Below are 22,267 nucleotides of genomic sequence, written 5' to 3'. Positions count from 1 at the left end.
CTGTTCCCTCTTCAGCCCAAACCCAATCAGACGGTCGCTGAAACCCGAGTGGCCACTCTGGTTCTTCCCAAAACCAGACTACCAGGTTTCTACTTCTGCGGGGAACAAATCCATTCATCTCTGCTTGATATACTGCATGCAGTGATATATGGCGCATAAATTATGTTTATAGGTGTCAGGGGTGCAGGGAAGGACCTCAGGGTGTAATGTGCCTCACACAAACAGCACGCACACACACACACACACACAAAATGCTGCACAGTGCACACTGTGGCCACATAATAATGCAGCTGAAAGACACGGGAAATGGACGATTTTATTGAAAAATGTGTATGTCTGTCAGCAGGGCTGTGTGTGAGTGTGTGTGTGTCTCAGAGCTCGGTGGTGGAATAGGATCTGCTCCATTTTCACTTTCCATCTTTCTCTCCTCTCATGTTAGTTCTTTTCCTTCTGGGCAACATTGTTTTTGAGGCATTCTTTCTGTCTCTCACACTCATACACACACACACACACACACACACACACACACACACACACACACACACACACACACACACACACACACACACACGCGCACACACACACACACACACAACATGAAGATTCTTTAGAAAGAAGTGACAACAGTCATTTTTGACACAGCATATATTCCGTATTAACATACATTCATAGGCAGTATAGTCTTCTTCAGTGTATAAGTCTTTACAGATCTACAGTATGTTTCTATAATGATAGCACGTTATTATAGGAAAGCTTGGCTTTTTGGTGGTGGTACAAGACAACAATAGAGTCCTCACAGTGGCATGGGAAACTGTGTGTGTGTGTGAGTGAGTGAGTGAGTGTGTCCGTGTGATTTGAATTGAATGTGTGGTCAGATGCTATGGGGTGAGGGTTCTATGTGCGCTTGGAGAGAAAGTGCTTCAGTCATCATGCATGGTGAACATGCTCGGCAACCCTCTGGCAGACCCCTTTGTATATGAGTGTGTTAACACTGTGTGTGTTTGCTGGTGCATGCATGTCTCTGTGTGTTTACTTGTGTTTGCATTAAGCCAACTAGCATTTGGCAGGTGGCGACGAGCAGGAGAAGCCCAATATCAACATCAGTCCAAACGAACACACAAGATTTTCACAATATGATGCTTTGAAATGGTAACAACTCATTTCAAATCTGATCTGGAAACTGATTTCATATAAGGTTTCTGGTTTCCCATTGCAGGTAGCAGCTGTCGATATACAGGTGTAGTCTTGGCGCAGTGTTTGCTGGGTATGTGTGTGTTTTGTGTGTCTCATGCCCATCACCTGCCAGTGCCTACAGAAAAGACAGGAAGCAGCTGACAGTGGCTTTCACCTGTCCATCATCATCCTCCCTCTGACACAGAGAGAGAGTGTGAGTGGAGCAGCATCAGGGCATTGCAGGGGGGAAAATGAATGACTCAACAGCAACTGAACTTCAGCGCAGCACAGCCACGTACACTCAGGAAGCAAATCACAGAGTCCGTCTGAGACGTGCTCCTCTTTGTTGTTCGAGTCCATCCTCTGATAGACTCAGCATCTCCCTTTTTGACATCCAGCACTCAAAGTGAGTCCCCGAAGCAGCAGCAGCAGCAGCAGCAGCAGCAAGGACAGAGGGCAAACAACCCTCCTCTTGACCCCACCCCAAACCCTTAACCCCACCCACCCATCTGTCCACCCATGGGTCCAGTTTGTTTGTCCCTTATTGTCTCCACTCATCTGTCCCCTCCTTCTAGGTCCACCCACTGTCAATCTCCTCAGTCTCAACAAATAAGTTAAACATTACAAAAATAAGAAGCATCAATGACAAAGCAAATATGAGAGTGAGGGAGGGAGACAGAAAGTGAAAGATGCTCTCTACTTGAGAAGAAACAAACTGCCTCTGTAGCTTTGTAGGAAATCCCATGCATTAACTATTGATATCCATTACGATGGCATAAAATGAATAGGATGACGTTTGACCTCTCAGCCACTCAGTCTGTTTCCGTTGACCAGTAGTAGGAGGGGTGGGGTGGTTTCAAGCAGGGGAAGATGGAGCTTCACAAGTCCTCCTTGCTCCTGGAGTAGGAGTTGTGGGGTGTTTGTTTTGTTCATCAGCAGTGCCCTCTGTTATCCCCACTCCCATCACCGGCAAGTGTGCATCTCTACCATTTTGCGGCACTGTTTGCATTTGACATAACAGCACCAGTGGAATTTACAGCTGCACCTGTCCACCACCTCCACTTCCTGTGTCTGGAAGCCACGGCCACAGCACATCAGCTCGCAGCCATCGATGGCCTTTGAGGTTCTGTTACACTGCCGGCCCACCGTGCCAAGCATACCCGGCGTGCGAGGGTCATAATCGCAGAAATCTGGGCTGGGGTCCAGGTAGACCAGATCTTCATCTGTGTGAGGTTTGAACTGGGAGTTTCGAGGCACCAGGACTTTGGTAGTGCCAACCTTGCGCTGCTCCACCTCAGTGGCACCATCAAACTTCTCCTTGATGACGTTGCCCACCTTGCGGAAGGGTGGCATGGCTTTCCAGCAGGTCTTTACCTCACAGGAACCTGACACGCCGTGACATTTGCACTCCACACGCATGTGGGACAGGATGGCCTGCAGAGATGCCAAAGAGCATGAGGTGAACAGACAGAACAACTGACACACTAACAGTGACAACTACAACAAAATGTTCTCCTGCTACCAGACCTGTAGACTGGAGACTTGGACCTGAGTCAGATTTGAGTCGCAGAATGAAGGATTGGGGTAAGATTTGGACTTGACTATTGTGAGACTTAACACACTGTATATCAGACCTCAGTGCCGTAAGATTTAACTTGTCAAGAATCACTTGAAACTTGATTTGCACTTGTTTCAAATAACTTGAAACCTGAACAGCTCTATCTGTTTTTCTTCTCAGTGTTACTGCTTTTGCCGCCATTTTTAATAACTAAACTAATGTGCAAAACTTCTGAATTTTAGAAAAAATCTCCCTCAGACATTAAAATACGGAGCCCCTGAAAGGTCATGGTGGGACTTTCTTTTTCTTAAATTCTTTTGTGCCATCTCGCAATATTTTGCATTCCCTCACAATCCACTCTGCACTCCCTCTGGTCCAGACAGAAACGCTGAAATGTATGATATACTAGTGTGATATAACAGAAGCACTGCAGGTTGAAATCCTGTGTGGCTTGATGATCATTTCTTGGTTACTGTTAATAGGAGCAGGAATGCAGCTGTGGTCTGAGCAACAGCCATATCCACAGCTTCAACCAGCACAGCCTGGCAGAGCAGCTTCAGCTGTGGTCAAAGCCAGTCTCTGTCGGACCTCAGCCTTTGAGTAATGAGCAACACAAGCATACTGTAAAGTGTCACAACATATCTCCTCGCTGTGGTATCTGCATATTTCATACCAACACACTGACTGTTCCTCTGGATCAGGGGAATCTAAAAAACTTTACAAGGTAAAACAAAACTTACTGTGAGGGACTGCAAAATGTTTTGCAAGTAAATACAAAAGTAGTTCAGAAAAAAAAAAAAATCACATTTTCCATGAAGGACAGTGAGTTACCTTCCTGCCAGCCTCGTTGTTGTGCAGGTTCATTAGAGCCCGACTGGAGGACTGGCCTTTACTCCTCTCCCTCACATCTACAAAGGACTGAGAAAATGCCACTCCATACGCAATGTTATCACTGCAGCCCGACCACTGGAAACCTATGGTAAGACATTAAAATACAGACAGAAGATGGTCATCTGTATGCCACTTGAACACTAATTTGTAGCCACCTTTCATTCTTTCAGTATTGATGGTATTATTGTTAAAAATCTGGATATAAACACATAAGATAAGATGGCATAATTGATATGTTACCAACGATATCTGCCTGGCCCTTTCAAAATAAAACAATTATTGTTTAGTGTTTAAATTTATTGTATTAAAACGTGCTGGATCAGTTGGTCCTTATGTTTCCTTTGCAAGTGCGTGTGTGCGTGTGTGTGTGTGTGTGTGTGTGTGTGTGTGTGTGTGTGTGTGTGTGTGAAAAAAAGAGAAAAAACAGAGAGAGAGAGAGATTTACCCTCTGGGCTGACTCCATGTACATTGTGGTCACAACCACATTTTTCCAGCTCTCCGCTGCTGCAGGCCCTTGTGACCGCAAACGCCACACTGGCTGCTGAGATGGCATACACAAAGGCTGCCTCACGGGTGCCTAACACACACATACACAAACACAGACACACAGACACAAACACATACAGTCATATTGTTTCATTATGTAACTGAAAGACCCTCTCATTCTGAAAGGCAAAAAGTGTGTATGAAGATAAAGAATGTGTGGAAGTCCAAGGAAAGGAGGCAGGACGTTGCCATGCAGGACCTGGTTAAGCCAATAGAAATGGAAACGAGCTCAAAAATATTTTAAAAAGGCACAACAACAAACAATGCACATCAGATCTGCTTTGGAAACAGATCTGATATGACATCAAAGATATTAACGTCCCCATTTTATAATGCACGCAGATAGAAAAGCTGAGTGACAGAAAAGTGTATAATCTTACCCTGGGTGACCACTTTGCCAAACACAGGCATGGTCTCCAGAGTGGAGCAGTTCCATCGACGGTTGCGAAATTGGAACTGACACTCGTCTATAGCCAGCTGGGCTCCGCGACGCACTGCATCCATCACCTCCACATTGCGCTTACAGATCTGAACCTGGAGCAGAAACACACAGGAGCAACATCAGCCACTAACACAGTACACATTACATTAACAAAATACTAATCCATTGAGTAGATGTTGAGATATTTCTCAGGACAAGTGGAAATGCTGAATTCCTGGTGCCATGGGAAAAATCAGAGGATCACCAAACCCATTAGGATTCAGCCCCTGCTGATTGAATTAAAGCCTCGAGAGGCTGTGAATGAGTCCCACTGAGGTGTATGAGTAACTCTGTGAGTCTAGTGTCCATCATGTATCAACAGTGATGGAGTGGTGTACAGGGTTACGATGTGAGTAAGTAGAGGTCTGTACCTGTCTCTGGATGAGGCCTCGTAACCGCTCGCACGTCTCCTCATCCCTGATGCTTCCCACTGATGACAGCTTGGCCAGGTACCTGACAGAAAAAACAGAACAGGACCTCCTTAGTGGGCAGTAAGAGGCCTGACAGGACACACAACATCGAGGAGGAGAAGTTGAAAGAACCAAATCTGATATCCGTGTGCCATAGTGCCACAAGATGTGATACAAGTAAGATAGAGGCTGCTCAGAGGCACAGTCACAGTTAAAGTTTCAAAGCACAGATGACCGAATTTGATGTCATTCAGATGAAGCAGAGCTCGAGTACAGGAGGATGGTTCCCATGATGCTGTGGGAATGTTTGGGATAAAAGTCTGGCTGTGAGGACACTGAGAGGAGGGGAAGTGGCTTATCACACACACCACCTCCAGGCCAGACGGGTCAGGGAGATACTGCATACACACACCCAATCTAAGATATGTGAGAAAATGGCATCAGTCTGGATGCCCTGACCCTCACACACCCACCTCACCTCACTTCACTCTCATATCTCCAGTCCCAGCTGCAGCTTACAGAAATAGGTTTTCTCATAAGCTGACAGTGAGTCTTCCGCAGAGCGAGCAGCCCTGACTGTGTACTGTCTACTCTATTCAAAGTGTTGTCATCGACACAAATGTTGAGTCTGAAAATCTGAGCTTTTTCAAACAATGGAAATGGATCACTCCTCATTTTCTAAACAAGCTCATTTACACTGTAAAAAGTGGAAATTGTGTTTGTATTTTTACCTCTAAATACTAGATTAAAAACACTGTTGAGATAAATGTTTTTATGCAGCATCCAACACATTCAAGTCGTTGTTTGCAGTTGCAGGGAAAAAACTGCTCAGTGATAACTGCTCTCAGATTGCTTATTTGTGCTCTTCCACGAGCAGAACACAGCATTAAACTGCATTTGTATTTTTTTAAGGAATACTTCCACATTCTCTCCTCATACAGTGGTGGAGTCAGGAGGTTTGTTGAGCTGAGCCAATACTAAAAGGTGGAGGTAAAACACTGCAGACAGTCAGAGATTCATCACTGCCCTCTGATGTAGGATTTCCAAAGGCCTTCAGCCGCTTGTCTCCTTGTTGTAAGCAGCAGCCCCATAGAAAGAATCAAGAACAGCATCCATTTGATATCCTGCATTGTTCCTGCACTGTTTGTGCTGCATTGAAGATGATGTCATGGCAGGTCAGCAAAGAATTCCATCTGCTTTGAAGGGATAGTTTCTGCAGAGGAAAATGAAACTGGGAAAAGTGCTTGGTACCAAAAGTGAGAGGAGCTGAGCCGTGCCATGCAGTGAGAATAATACTTTTCACTTCAGCTCTCTACTTAAACAGATATTGACATCGATCTTCTTACGTCACTCTAAGAGAGACAGCAAGTCAGTGTAATTCTCAAAATGTTGAACTTTGCCTTTCACGGATGATTAAGAAAACACAGCACTGTTGAACAAAATCCAAAGTATATTTAAGTACTCACATCCAGAATAAAAAAAAAAGACTGCATCAGATTGTCCATGGCCTGATAATTTCCCCCCATTTCATTTTGCACTGTATTAATCTACACAGTGGTACATGCTCACCTAAATTACAGCAACTAAAACTGGCATCTAATGTGACATGTGGCACCACAAATGTGTAAAAAAAAAAAAAAAAAAAAAGAGTCTTGAAGGACAAATGTTCAGTCGTATGAATGTGAACTCTTTTACTATGAGGAATGAATTCAGTATTTGTATTTCAAAATGGCCCTTAATAATAAAGTGAAGGCAAATGCCAGCAAAATTAACTTTTAGGCTACCATTCTGTGCAAGTAGACATGTTTTTCCTTAAGGTTTCTCAAGCTTGTTTTATGAGTCTCGGGTTATGAGTTCCCAAGACCACACATACCTCTGTAAAGCCCTGTTAGCCCGTCTCAATCAAGCTGTGGCACAGATCCAGATTTCAGAGAATTCTGCTGTCAGATTATTGACAAAGCTATAATACACAACACAAAGTCATGCTACTGAATGTATTACACCAGCTGATAAAACTGACATGAGCTAAAAAGGGTTTACAACATTCTGATTGTTTCATTATGTGTAGATCAGCTATAGATCACCTCCTGAGCAGTGCAGGTAAAAGGAAGAGAAGTAGTTGGACTACAAGTTTATCAATGATGCATTATGTGTAGTACTATTTGTAAATGTCGTAGTATAATTATACATCATCCTTTTAGAGGTCAAACAGCTCCTCCCCTCCATTCACCCTCTCATCTCCTCCTCTCAACAGTTCAGATAATCTCTCTCTCTCTCTCTCTTTGATGGCCTTCATTTTCAGTATTTAGCACTCATCGCAGTGATAACCCTGCTCTCTACCACTCCACTGCATCTCAGCCACATCCGCTCACATCCATCCTCAGGAGTGACCTCACTCTCTCATAAGGGTGACTCAATTTCCTCGGGAGCACCACGAAAGGATGAGGCCCAACTCTTACGTTCAGCTCTGTGGAGCATTTTAGCATCTTTTAGTGCACATTGACAATAACCCTGACCAGATTAAACTAAGTATAATTTGTCAAGTCCTGTGTCAGTCCTCTTCCTCAGAACCTACTGATGAACCTACAAAGAATTATCACCTGAATCCGTAGCTCCCCTCAGCTTCATGGAGCTTTACTATCATTGTTTAGCTGTCAAACTCCGACTCTGACTTCACTGGCACCATTTTCAATTGCAGCACCAACAATACACTACCTTGCCAGCACCAAAGAGCAGATAGACACAGTTAGCAACTAGCTGGTGAACATAGTTGGGCATTTAGTAGCTAAAGAGCCAGATGTCTCCCTCAGGAGTTGGTTCGGGACTGAAAATAGAGCTAAAAAAGGGGCCATATACATGAGTGAATGCAAGCTAATGTTGCTCTATAACTGCTGAATGTGTAAATAGGCACCTGATTGCTAACAAGTTTAGCATATCATGTTGATTATCCATTAATGTTTACAACTCGTTTCAGCTGCCTCCAAGTGGCTAAAAAAGCTATTGCAGATTTAAAGACATCATTAGACATCCTGACTGAGAGAGAGAGTGCAGGTGGGACGACAGGGGACCATATGCCTCCTGTTTTTTTTTTTTTTTGAGCTTAAAATATTTTCTGTGACATGTAAGAGTCAGCACATGACTCAGCAGTGTCAAATACACAGCAATATCAAGCTATAGTTTGCAAACTGTCGCCATCATAAGCTCATGCTCATACCAGACCAAGTGAGGCTGCAGCAGCAAGAGAGTGTTTTCAACTGAGCAATGGTACGTTTATTGTTTATGTCGCTTTTTCATTTGTAAGAGGTCAAATGTGTCATTTCTTTTTTTTACATGACACACTAACGTTTTAACAAACCTGGAGGGGATGCAACACTCTGGTCAAAGAAGTGCTTCAGCTATAAGAAAAGCATTTGAAAGGAATGAAGATAACACTGGTAAGAACAAAACCTGGTAATAACATTTTCAAAATCTCTGGAACATGGACATTTTTTTGGGAATTGAGTTGCAGTAAATCTGAACTGTTGGTGGAATCCTGAGCCCCACTGTCTGTCCTCGAGCTCTCTGTGAGGTTATTTCTCCTCTCAAATCTACAGGTCCAGCTGCCCTCCCGGTGTGGATTGAGTCCAACTCTGCCCTGCTCTGATTTGCTCTGTTGCAGAACTTTGCAGGGCTTTCATCAAAGCCATGTGTGGTGTTTGATCCCTCTTTGTTGTATAGTGTAGCCTTGGGCAGGGTGCTACGTTTGGGTCGAAGTACCAGCTGGGAGACCGTCAGACAGCGATAAAAACGAGCCACTGAGAAAACAGAGGAGGACAGAAACCTGCCCGTCTGACGGCACCGCCACTCTCACATAGACAGCATGGCATCCCGCTGGCCTGACATTCACCCTGGAAACATTTAATAAACAATGGATAAGCTGTTATTCAGGTGATTTTTCTGGATGTGCGTTTGTGTGTGTGTATACACGCATGGGAAAAGTTCAGCACAGGCCTTGGGCGAGTGCTCTGTCTCGCTCTATCTGCTCATTCTGCTGTGTATACCCTTCGCTTCTCACAGACAAGGTTAACAAAACACCTCAACAAGGAGACAGAGGAGTCAACCCACAGAAGGACAGAGCAACACACACACACACACACACACACACACACACACACACACACACACACACACACACACACACACACACACAGCGTCATCCCACATCCCATCCTCATTCCTCCCCCTCTTTTCTCTCAGTCTCTCTGGCCTCTGGTGGTTGCGTGCTTAAATCCCAGGGGCCTAAGCCCAGTGGAGCCAGTGGTGTTGTGAAGGCTGCGATATGTAATGCAACACAAACACACAGCGGCCTGCGAATGCACCACAGTCCAGGTGGAATGCTCCATACATCCCACCCAGAGCCCCCCACGGCCTCACAGGAGGCTGAAACTGAAAACAAGAGATCACTCTAAACAGAGGAGATGCGGGTTGTTACCTCCAGACAGGAAATAAAGGCTAACATGAAAATGGTGAATACAACACAAAAATCACATTTGAACCAGTTCAGTGCATTTTTCATGAATTACTACTCCAAATGATATAATATCAGAGGTTCACTTACTAGCCTTCAGAGCTTCATTCTAACGTGTGAGACCTGGATGAAAGTTCTGAAAGCTGGTAAGTGGACCTCTGAGTCGTGTTATTATTTTCTTAAATAAGCTGTTACCAAAGGTCAACAATGAAGGACACAGCGAGCTTGAAAAGGTGGCAAAAATTCACCTACAAGTATGACTGAAACTCACTAATTCACATAATGTATCCTGTTATGGGCAAAAAAAAACACTAGTTCTATATTGTGGCCAGGAGCTGTGTCTGGAAGTCCATAAGCGTACTTCCTAAAATCAGTCAAACTGTTTCCATTTCCCACGCAAAAATGCTTGACATTTGCTGCTTCTTTTTTTTTTTTTTTGTCTTGTAGGACTCTAAATGGACTATCTTTGGGCTAACTTTTGTCGTATTTTCCTTTTGTGCTTAAATAAAAATGCCTCTTTTAAACCCTGTATTTACCTGGCTCCTATGGTGCAGCACTTTCCTGCATGAAATGTGAGACCTATTAGGCTGTTTTGTCACTCTGTTTATTCAATATTGAAAATACGGGCCTGACACATTCTTTTTCAGGAAGTAAAAAGTCTGCTAGAATGAAGGCCAAAGGAGGACAAATTAGGGACAGAAGTGCAGCGGAGGGAGGGGACATACAGTAGAAGCTGGACACATCTGCATGACAGTCTTGTGCTTCAGTAAACTTCTCAGCTTTCCTGCACACACACACACACACACACACACACACACACACACACACACACACACACACACACACACACACACACACACACACACACACACACACACACACACACACACACACACACAAATAACACAAATGCTCTCAAACTGCAGCACACTCTCTGTGCCTCCATCATCTCTAATGTGTATTTATATGAAAATATCCTCATGTTTGCCTTTCCAGCACTGAGCACACAGCAGAGGTACACAGTGACAGGTAAATATAGCATGGATGGGAAATGCAAGGAGGAGAGCTGCAAGAGAGAGTCTAAGAAACGTCTTTTCTACTGAGGCAAACTGACCTGCAAGCCACACTGCAGCAAGTTACAGTCGAGTTTCTGACTTGATGCATGGACAATATTTTTCTTTAGTTGTAGGCCAATAGAGAGCTCAGAAACCCTGACATTTAGCAGTAGTAGAAAGCCAGCAGAGAATTAAACTGCTTGTAAAGACAAGTGTGACTGCGGTATGACCTGAGCTAACCCTCCCTGTCCACTTTGCACTGGACACCTACAGTATTTAAAGCACACACAGTGACCTGTAGAGGGCACTATTCTCTCAGTTTATATTCAGCCACTTCGACTGAGCCACAGCACTGCGCTCTCTCTCCTCCCTTGTGAACCTTTTCGAGGCACTCCTGATGGTTTCAGATGATCACACTGCTAGGAAAAGCCAATGTCACGCCACGTGTCTTCAAAATGTTCTTGAGAAAACACCTCTGTTGAATTTATGTGCACTGGTTAAGTGCTTTAAATACAGGCAGATGGAACAAGCCTTTAAACTGGTGTATACAGTTTCTGCTTCCCAGCATTAGATCCAGAAGTCTTGGAGAAGTATTGAACTGGCCTGGAATGGACTATTTCATAATGAAAGAGATTTTAACATCTATTTAGTCTGAATTCAGGATATAGATCTTAACACTAAAGACCACCAGCATAGAGGAGAAACATGTGAGTAATAATAGGAAATCCATAAAATGTCCTTAAGTTGCCATCTTAATGAGATATTGTTACATCAATCCACACATCCAACAAAAGCGGACACCCAAACCCAAGGGAAGAAAAAAAGGCCAGCTCAAACCTCATATGGACCTCTGAACCTGTGTGTTCAAGTCTAACAATTATCTTAGCACATCTGTCATATCATTTTAAAGGTGGGGTGAGTCATTCTGCAGAGAGATGGTTGATATTACTGCCTCACCTTCTTCATAATGCCATTACACATTAGCATTCCAGATTTACCCTCTTCCTCGTCCCCCAATCTCCATCCTCCTTCCCCTTGTCCTGTGCACGAGCACCAACGCCACCTGTTGCTGATTGGCTGGAATAGTGCTGTGTAGCTCATTTTGAGTCACTTGCTTCCCATTAATAAAGCGCACACACAGAACAGACCACCAGCGGATCTCATGGACATCAACATTCTGAAGGTTTTCTGCCCAGGCTGCCTTTTACACAGTAGATCAGGACACACTCACACACACACACACATGCACGCACGCACGCACGCACGCACGCACGCACGCACGCACGCACGCACGCACGCACGCACGCACGCACGCACGCACTGAGCAATGTATATTAAACTGAAAGAGGCTGAGTAACCTCGACAATGTTTCATCTGTTTTTGTTGAAACAGTTTTTCAACTGTCTTCTCATCTTTGAGACTGCCGTTTGTGGTGCTGCTGAACAGGAATACCTGTCTGAAACTTAACATTATAACCTTCATGAAGGTAGGATTTATTGCAGGGCTGTTGTATTAGACTGCATTCGCTGTACTTAGGTGTATCTAATCAACAGGCAGTGTATGTAGCACAAAGAAAACACCTGCAGCTGCATCTTATCATCATATCAAGAGTTACTTTTCTTGGACATAACCATAATGGTCCTACAGTAACATTGATGAAAATGGTTTTGTCTAACTCTAGCCACACCTTACTATTGCACAGGTGTCATGCGTGCGTGTGTTAAATAATAAAATGTGAAGGAAAACACTTGACAATTCTTGAATCTAGGAATCCCAGAATCATCCCATTTCAATGGTCTGTTTGGAGGTTGGACAGGATTTTACATGAATTGTAATCTTGCATACTGTTGTTGATCTCATCTATGAAATATTAAAACAGAATATTAAGAATATAGTGGACTTGTGAAAAGAGTGAATATTCTTAGAAAAAAATATGAAATAAACTGTGTTTTGAAAAATTGAGAGCAAAGCTTTTTGGGAATGAGAGCCTGCATTTGCTCAAGGAATATGCAATCTGTAATTCTTCCTCAGTCCTTATGAGACAAAACATTAAAGTACTGCTGAGAAGCAGCGGCTGGTTCAGCAGCCTCAGGGTGGCGTTGGTAATAATGGGTCGGTGTGTGGGTTACTGTATGAAGGACTACATAGATCTAATTTTGAGTATTAATGCTCAAAATAGCCATGCTCTTATGTATTCAGTTACAAATAAACTAAATGTAGGTGGGAGACAGTGCCTTCAAAGAAAAGAATGAAAGATAAGAAGGAGGGGAGGATGGTCAGAAGGTCAACGGGAATCATTTCAAGTAAGACAGTGACGAAGAGGAGAAATGGATGCAGGCAGGGAGAAGGTAAAAGTTATTTGATGAGTTCAATTAACAGTTACTGAGCAGCTGGAGGCTCACACTACTAGAGATTGCTTGTGTGTGTGTGTGTGTGTGTGTGTGTGTGTGTGTGTGTGTGTGTGTGTGTGTGTGTGTGTGTCCATGCGTGTGTCTGGGTGTATTTATATGCTGCTGGCTCCACTAGAGCTCATTTCCCCCTAAAAATAACATGCTCTGCCAACACCACAACCCTCACACAAACACACATGTGCTCACACACATACGCACAAAACACGCTTTCACACACATATGGGAAAAGTGGCAATAAAAGGCATGAAATTAATCTCCTGCCAGGTGTCACTGCTGTGGTCCCACAAGGCTAGGACTCCATGAGTGCGTGTGTGTGCGTGTGTGTGTGCGTGTGTGTGTGTGTGTGTGTCACTGTTCTCTGAGTCTTTGTGATGTTTCCTACTGACTTGTTTCTGTCTATAACAGTCCTTCTGGTGATGCCACAGACACTGCGGCGGCCATATTAGAGGTCTGTAGCTCCTGGAAACAATAGCCGCGAACAGCTGATTGTTCCTAAATGCAGGACTTGATGGTTGTGATGGTTCGGTAGGATGATGGTGATAGGCATGTATGATCATATCAGCTTTTGAGGAAGCAAGTCTCTATAAAACCTTGTTTGTTTGCAGGCTTGCAGCTTTTAGCTCTCACTTAGTTTTCTTGTTTTCTTTTCTTGTTTCTTGACTTTCTCCATTGTCAATACCTGACCATCCCTTTTGGGGTTTGCGGGGGGGCTGGAGCCGATCCCAGCTGGCATTGGTCGGACCGGTCGCCAGTCGATTGCAGGGCAACATACAAAGACAGACAACCATTCACACTCACACTCACACCTACAGACAATTAAGAGTCACCGATTAACCTAATGAGGAAGCCAGAGTGCCCGGAGAGAACCCACGCAAGCACGGGAAGAACATTTCACACAGAGAGGCCCCCGCCCGACCCGGGGATCGAACCGGCGACCTTCTTGCTGTGAGGCACGCGCACTACCTGCTGCTCCACCGTGCCGCCCTAGCTGAAACATGTTTTCTGTTTTTTGTTTCTGTATGGCATGCTAACATGTTGACAATGACTATGCTATGTAAGAGCCTAATGTTTACCATGTTTAACATCTTATTTTAGCATGTTAGCAAGCTAACATTTACTACAAAAAGCAAAGTCCAGTTGAGACTGATGGGAATTTGGTGATTAATAAAATCAGCGGACAAATTGACATGTTGACCCCATGTTTTGCCAACTCTCAGACACGATTTTACTTTCAATGATAGGCTTTCGTGTAGCCCAAACAAACTTTTCTTATGCCAAAACACTGCGACAGCAACAGAGATGAACAGGTGAAGGTGAATTCAATCACTGACCACGGAGTTCGGTCACGTGAAGTGACAGGTATGCAATGGTCATTTGTCCAATTTTATGAATTTGTCTGGTGTTAGCGCCCTGGACATGGACTCCATTTAACTAACTGTCCCATTTGAATCTAAATCTAAAAACATGTGTATCATGTCTGTGTGTTCAGATTTTGAGTTAGAGTGCCCAACAATTGGGCACAAAGCGTTTTAAAGTACTTTAGCGTTTTATATCACAGCCACTGCTCTGTTGGAACTGCTGACTGTGTCAGTGAGTGGACCAAACCACAATAAGTAATAATAGGTAACAATAAGTGCACCTGTCCCTTTCATCTCAACTGTTTCTTTGCCTCATGTCTCTCCCTCCATGCCTCTCCTTCAACTCTCCTGCACTCTCATGGGGACACGTGCCTCAAACTTTGAAATCCTCTGCTTTATAGCAACTGATATTTGCCAATGACAGACACACTTTTAAAACATTTTTAATGAAAATAACTGTTGCTGCCTTGTTTAATTTGCTCACTAGCAAATGCATCTAACAAAAGCTGCAGCATACATTCAGAAATGCAATCAGCTGTTCACAGCCATTGTTGCACAGGAGCACAAGCCTACCAACATGGCCGCCAGACGGTATGTTATGTCTCCTAAAAGCCCTGAGCGCTTCTCTGTGGATCTGCCAGAACTGTCTCTTGTCTTTCAGCAACCCAGGTGTTTCCTCGTCAGCCCGAGCTCTCCTGGCGGTAATCTGGTCATCCTGAGCGATTCCCCGCGGCTCCAAGTGTGTCATGATAATTGTACACACTCTGGTGACAAGAGGGCTCGAAATAACATGCCACAGCTTCACCACATTTGTGTGTGTGTGCATGTGAAAGAAGTGTGAGGCGCCAGCATGTACTGCAATGCCAAGGTCTCTGCTTTCTCTGGTTACCAATCAGCTGCCCTCTCTTTAGCACCTCACCATGGTTGCCCATGACACATGCATGTATATTCACACATTCACAATCTGAAAGACACGATGATGAGCAGTGATGTATGGTGTATTTGATCGTTTAGAGGAAAAATCATATATTCTGCCTAAACTAGAGCATTTAGCCATAATATGAACTTCCAACCACATTGGTTTCCATCTTCTGGTTGCTTTGCTGCCATATCTTTTGCTTCATGTTGACAGTAGCAAATGGCATCCAAACTTGAACCCGCTGTCCTCCTTAAAGTGAAGTGTTTAAAAAGCAAACACTCAAACTCTTTCTAGGTTTTAAAGGGCATGGGCTTTCTTGAGCAAATAAATGAGGATCATAATCCTTTCTCCAGAGCAGATTCATGACAGTTTAAGCAAACAAATAAATGAAACCAAGGCCACTCTCGTTTTTGTCTTTTCTTTAGACTGAAGCCAAACGGAATCCTTCTTTTGCCACAGCAGTGCAAAAGTTATTATTCACAGCTACTAGGGTTTTTCTTTTTCTTAGGTCAATGGCATGGCATTCGAAACAAAGACAAATTGATCAGGTATTAATATAAAAAATATTCCTTTTAAAGAATAATGTTGCACAGTGTCATTCGGCCTGTCTGCTCAGTGGATCCCAAAACTCCTCAGATTCATCTCAAACTATGAATGTTTGTACCAACATTAATTGGTTTTCACAGGATATGAGAGAACTTCGACCCACTCGTTGCACTAGATGAAAAATCAGTGAATCACTAAAGTCAATCAATCAATTTTTCTGTCTGCATCAAAGTGATGGACCGACAGGCAGCCTGACAGACCGACACCATCCCTGGAGCCATGCTGCTTTAAAGTCACAGAAAATGGAAGAAATGATTGTTTATCTACAAAAACAATTTATTCGAATCACTATCATATATATTACAAATGTGTTTTACACATGATTAAACTATATAAACAGAAGACAGATTAAGTTAAATGTTAAGTCATGTGGCAGCATGGCTCCAGGGATGGAAATGCTGGTCAGTCAATCAGTTCACCAATTGGTCCAGGCTGAAATATCTCAACAGCTTCTGGATGGATTATGAAATCTGATATAGACATTCATGTCTACCTCAGGGTGAATTGTCTGCAAAGGGAGGACATCGGAGTGGATGGAAGAGTTAACGGTAAAACTTATAATTCCAGCCCAAACAGGCTGCGGATGGAAAAGCGTCGATCGCAACAGTAGAAGAAGAAGATGACGACGTTCCAGATCTGGTGGAGAATTTTGGTTCCAATTAATATAATTGTCTAACCTTAATTAACGTTAATTACTAATTACAAACCCTTTCCCCTAAGCCTAACCATGTCTGTTCTTAACTCGGTTTATGACCAAATAATATGACCAGTCAGGAATTTGTTGAGTGTGGACTCAAACCAATAGACAGCAGAAAGATGTAATGCATTAAGAGACATTACAGAGCTCTGTTCAGAATTCTGCTCAGAATTTTATTTTATTTTTTTTCTATAATGTCTTGATGTGCAGTGAAATGTCATTTGCTTGTTTATATGGTTTATGACCAAATGTTAGAATGCTAACACGCTAAACTGAAACAGTGACAATGCATTGTACCTGCTTAACACCAGCACGTTAGCATGTTAGTACCTGACAATAGCATTTAGCTGGAAGCCCTGCTGTACCGACAGAGCTGCTAGCATGACTTCAGACTGTTAGCTTTGTTATTTTTTATTTAAAGAAGTAAAATATTACAAATGTCTCTTAATGTAAATGGTATATATTCTATAATCTATTCATGATTATAATCCAGTTAAATGGATTTATGACTATTACTTGTAACAGAGTACTTCTACACTACAGTACTGCTACTGATCTGAGTACTTTCTCCACCACTGCCTAATGTATGCTGAGTGAGTCTAATTGATAATTCATTTGCTTTCTCACTCACCAGTGTATTCCTTTTCATTCAACACACATGCATGCAGACACCAGACACACAACTCAGCTGCTTCCTCTGTAACATTGTGTTTGTCTGTGTGTGCGTCTGTGTGACTTGGTGCACTGTAAGTGGCTACCATTCATCTGTGGTCAGTGTAGTAATTACTGAGTGTGTGCCACTGTTGGGGAAGGTGCCAGCTTACATGCTTAATCGAAGACAAATCACCTGCACAGAAACACAGACACACACACACACACGGCAGACCTGGAGCAGCATGCAGGTGCAGTAGAACCAGTCGGAGCAGGGCAAGAGGAGGAAGAGGAGGAGGAGGAGGGTGGTGACGGACAAACTAATGAAAAGTAGCATTCAAATCCCTATTCGGCAGCAGGACTCTAATCATGACTCAGCAGCCACAGAGATTTGGCAAAGTGATCACATCCTGGCTGACGGGCTAAAGGTGACAGGCACAGGCAGAGCTACAGGTGAGGTAAACAAACAGGCTGCAGTTTCAGAAAATAGAGAAAAATGCTTGTCACCATTTCCCAGGGCCCAAGGTGAGCCCAAGGAGGCCAAACTGCTTCTTTTATCTGACCAACAGTCCAAAACCCAGTATAGAAGAAGACAGAAAATATTCACATTTGAGAAGCTAGACTCAGTGAATTATTGTCACAATTGATGGTGACAATAATATAAGAAATCATAAGACTGCAGCTGTTTGATCATTTCTAAAGCACAGTCTTTCAAGGACTGGGTAGTTTTTTTGCTTGGACCGTACCAGTTTGAATTTGAATTGCATTTCTATTAATTGTGCGCGCAAACTGTAATCTACTTTAACCAAAAGTTACAAAAAGTATCAACAGACAGAACAACCCAATTAAGCTGGTACGCCTTAAGCTTGTGGTTCTGGAGGAGCTTTGCCGGGTCTGAGAAAAAATCTGAACTGCTCATGCTGGCTATAGTAAATAAAAACAAGTGAAAAGCTCAAAAGTTTCTGTATCGATTGATTTTCATATGTGACACATTTCTCACAGTCAAGAACACACTTCCATATTCAGCATGAGGAGGATATGACCTGATAACAGCACACCCACCACAGATAAGAGATTAAATAAAACTTCTTCAGTTCAGTGTGATGTAGAATTAGCATAACTACACTAAACTGAGCTAACTAAAGCATGTGATTTGAACTTTGTTGGTCTGACAGCTGATTTATCAACATGTACTTCAACAATGTAATATAATATGTATTTTAACTTGTAACACAATAATAAGGCCATGTCATACAAAACCTGACAGTGTGTCATCTGACTCTGTGAAATTTGTAGTTTTGGAGAGGCCATTCAATTCAATTCAATTCAATTCAATTCAATTCAATTCAATTCAATTCAATTCAATTTTATTTGTATAGCGCCAAATCACAACAGAAGTTGTCTCAGGACACTTTCCATATAGAGCTGGTACAGACCAAGCTCTTTTATCTACAAAGAAACCAACAATTCAGACAACTTATGTAACAATATCATATTGTTATAAACACTAACAAAACACAAATACCAACACATTCTGACCAGTGGCCAGGACTATTATATCAGTAGCCTGAAGAGCTGATCCCAGAGCTGTGGAGGAAAACTGATATCAAATTAGTGCCGATATGTAAATATCAGTCTGTGTTTGTCAGACTGCTGTAGAAGACGACCAGCTCACTCCTTCATGCTGTGTGTTAGATAATATATTTGCTAAAATGGAGACACAAGGTGATCACAAGCAGCACGTCAACACACATTTCCACTCCCTGTGTAGACGGGAAGTTAAAGAACAAAAGAGTCGTAGTCGGCCTACTTTTTGACAAAACACATAATGTCAATTAATCATTCTCATTATTATCGTTAGATAATGCAATCAGGCTTTAAAAGGGATTGGATTTTCTTGAGATATTTCATTTACCGTAAGCCCAGATAAGAAATAACTACATGACGTGTCAGTCGCAGTCACATGTGACAGGTGAAGACAAACAAACAGCTGTGATGCAGGGACATGTTCACTTGACTGACAATTGTCATGAGGAGTCCTGTCCAATCATGTGCTGTTGTGGGAAGCTGCTGTTTACAGCGGATTGGCTGTTGCCGTTTTATGGTCCTAACTAACAGCAACAACCTCCCTCCTAATTGCTTCCCATCCTGCGACCTTGAGTCTCACCTGCTGCTGTGTGGAGGTGAAACTGAAGCTTGAGGGTTTGTTGAGGTGTTGACGAATGACATACAGTCCATACAGCCCCACACACATTTTCCTCAACAGTGCAATCTCGTCGAGCAGACTGGCAGCTCAGCAGCCTGCCTGTACATGCCTGCTCTGCGCTGCTGTCACCACGCCTTCAGCCCCAAACAGCAAAATTACCCTGCACTCAGTGACAGAGTTCAAGGTAGGCTGTGCTGTTTGGCAAGGCTCTAATTTGATTTATTCTGATGAATCTGTCAGCGATATCAGTTAGGCCGTCTGCAGCGCTATCCTGATGTAAACACACAAGGCTTTCATGATCTTATTAGAAATCTTCCAGTGGTATTAATACGTGGAAATAAAGAGGCAAATGTGAAAATCAGCATCCAGTCACTATTTGGCTCAGCAACCACAATCTAAGTCCCTATAGGAAGATTATAGGAGGAGAGAATTGTATTGTATAACACTAACTATCAGTGTCAGGTAAAATTCACACCACTGGAGCCTTGATTCTCTGGAGGAGAACAGAAAGGTTCTCCCTTAAATGATGAACGCTGCTTGTAAATTTGCTGAAGAGGACTGAATGACAGCAGAAAATGGAGCGGAGCCTGCGGAGGAATGCAGAAACCCACCTAACCACCTCCCACAGGCTGCCGGGAGAGCAGGCACACACATGCGACCCAACAGACCGGCCCCAGGAAGAGGTGGCACTGTGCAGTTCAACTACAGAGTCACACTGTGTGTAATCCTCAACGCTGATTTAGAGCCCCCATAGCCTGACTGCTCTACCAGCGCCCCAAATTACACAAATAAACGGATAATAAAACATTCTGGTATTCGACTGTGAGCTTGTAGTGACCTTGTTGAACTTTTCATTTTTCCTGATCTGCTGAGATTTTCCATATTCTTACTGTTACATTCATACACGCTCGGCGTCTGCCTGCAGAATTTGATAGTAAATTAATAGTGGTCTTATTCTACTTCATTCATTTGTGTTTTGTTTAACATTTTAGCATCAGTGAAATATTTGTGTGTTATTTGGGTATTGGAAATTTGTTAGGACATTTATCTCTTTTATACAAAATGTTTTAAGGATGCGGGTCCTCCTCACAGTTCCTTGAAAGATTGACAGAGTAAAGAATTGTTCAGTTTCACATTTTATTCTTCCCATTTACAAGAAAGTGGGCACATAAACTTTTACAGGCTGCTCTAAAAAAGGTCATTCTCTCTGCAAGGTCTCGAAGGCATCATTTCCAAAAGAGTCTGATATATGAATAAATGGAGTTGAGAGTAATCGGGCAAAACCACACCTGTTAACTTACATCTGACACCAACTTTAGAAACTTTTTTCCTGAGGCTGGACATGTATATTATTGTCACATTTCCACCTGCTATTAAACATATTAGTTTCATGGTAAAGCTTCTTTTTTCACGTGCAAAATGTCATTTTCAATCAAGAATATGAAATTTCACCTATGGAAACCTTTCCAAAAAGAACATGTGCGTTTTCACTTGTGGGTTACTTTTTTGTAAGGGTCTTTGAGGGGAGGATGCAGTGGTGTTGGTAAGTTATTAAGTCTGGATGTGTGTGTGTGTGTGTGTGTGTGTGTGTGTGTGTGTGTGTGTGTGTGTGTGTGTGTGTGTGTGTGATGGTTAACAATTAACCTGAGCGGCCACTGAGCTGAAGGGAAAGGGGACAGAAGAAGATGAGCGGACATGTGAGGCTGAGGAATAGGAGGAGGTCAGGTGAGTGATAACAGTGGAGGTGGAAAAGAGAGAGGGATGTGGCCCACTTTCTAAAATCAGGATTAGAGACGTGGAATCCAACTTACAGCCAGTTACTCGCGTTGGCCGAGAGGAGCGCACAGCAGAGCATCAGGACGCATCGCAAAACATATTCCTCGGTCATCTCGAGAGGGAGGGAGGGGAGGTCGGTGAGAGCTGAAATAATCCCGAGGTGTTCAGGGGGTCGGTGGTGAAAAAGAAGCAGTGGAAGGCTCCGGACAAGGCTGTTAATCCATCGTCCCGCATCCAGTGGAACATCCACCGGGGAGGCGCGCAGCTTCACCGTCCGTCCGCCCGGTTCTCCCGTCCCTCCCTCTGCCACTCCGCACTCAGAAGGGACGGGGAGAGGGGAAAGGAGGGATGCTAAAAATACGATCAAAACTCTGGAGCCGCTCGGGCTGAATCGGACCCTTCTTCTTAATCAACTTGTTTGCTTTCCTTCTCAGCTACGCGTTTACGCCAGTCGACAGAGCGCGTGGAGGGGCAGTCAAATAAAAACCAAAGGGGAGCTCTCTCTTCCTTCCTCTCTGCAGGCTTATCACCCGCTGCCGAGTCCCGCTCGCAGACAAGCGTCGCTCTCCTGTCAGCGCGCCGCGGACTCTCCAACTCTCCCCTGACACATGCACACACTCTGAGCGTAAATACGCACGGGCCGTCCTCACACACCACCGTCTCTCGGTGAGTCTGGCAGAGGAGCGAGTGTGTGCTGACTTTAGCTGAGGGGCGGCGCGAAGATATAGAGGTATGGCTGCGAGATGGGAGTTTTTTAGGATGAAGGAGGCGGGTTCTGTGCGCTGCGAAGGTAGTGTGTGTGTGTGTGTGTGTGTGTGTGTGTGTGTGTGTGTGTGTGTGTGTGTGTGTGTGTGTGTGTACGGGACAATGTGTGTGTTTTAGAGGTCTCCTGGGAGGATGCAATAGCACAGCCATTCACTAATGCCCTCCCCAGCCGCCCTCCACTCCTCTCCAACACACACATAAACACGCTCTCTTTCACTCACACACGTACACACACACACACACTCCTCAAACCGCAC

General features: G+C 43.6%; 1 protein-coding gene across 1 annotated transcript; it reads right to left on the bottom strand.

Annotated features, from left to right (window-relative positions):
* Positions 1 to 635: 635 nt before the first annotated feature.
* wnt4 (wingless-type MMTV integration site family, member 4) lies at positions 636 to 21,919 on the bottom strand. The gene is made up of 6 exons (XM_070958882.1): positions 21,281 to 21,919; positions 5,021 to 5,102; positions 4,549 to 4,702; positions 4,068 to 4,199; positions 3,563 to 3,705; positions 636 to 2,607 (listed from the first exon to the last, which is right to left on the bottom strand). Exons 1-6 carry the CDS (start codon positions 21,355 to 21,357, stop codon positions 2,137 to 2,139), a joined length of 1,059 nt encoding a protein of 352 aa, XP_070814983.1. The 5' UTR covers positions 21,358 to 21,919; the 3' UTR covers positions 636 to 2,136.
* Between the last annotated feature and the right edge of the window lie 348 nt (positions 21,920 to 22,267).

The sequence above is a fragment of the Chaetodon trifascialis genome, chromosome 3, assembly GCF_039877785.1.
Source record: "Chaetodon trifascialis isolate fChaTrf1 chromosome 3, fChaTrf1.hap1, whole genome shotgun sequence".
NCBI classification, from domain to species: Eukaryota; Metazoa; Chordata; class Actinopteri; order Chaetodontiformes; family Chaetodontidae; genus Chaetodon; species Chaetodon trifascialis.
Note: the sequence above shows the minus strand (reverse complement) of the source record. Positions and strands in the feature narration are given on the sequence as shown.

What these genes read in the sequence shown, in the direction of transcription:
- wnt4 (XM_070958882.1), bottom strand. Translation starts at nt 21,357, where the DNA reads ATGACCGAGGAATATGTTTTGCGATGCGTCCTGATGCTCTGCTGTGCG. An exon ending in GCCAACGCGAGTAACTGGCT is followed by an intron (nt 5,103 to 21,280) that starts GTAAGTTGGATT and finishes TTTTTCTGTCAG; the next exon opens with GTACCTGGCCAAGCTGTCAT. An exon ending in ACAACGAGGCTGGCAGGAAG is followed by an intron (nt 2,608 to 3,562) that starts GTAACTCACTGT and finishes GCATCTCTGCAG; the next exon opens with GCCATCCTGTCCCACATGCG.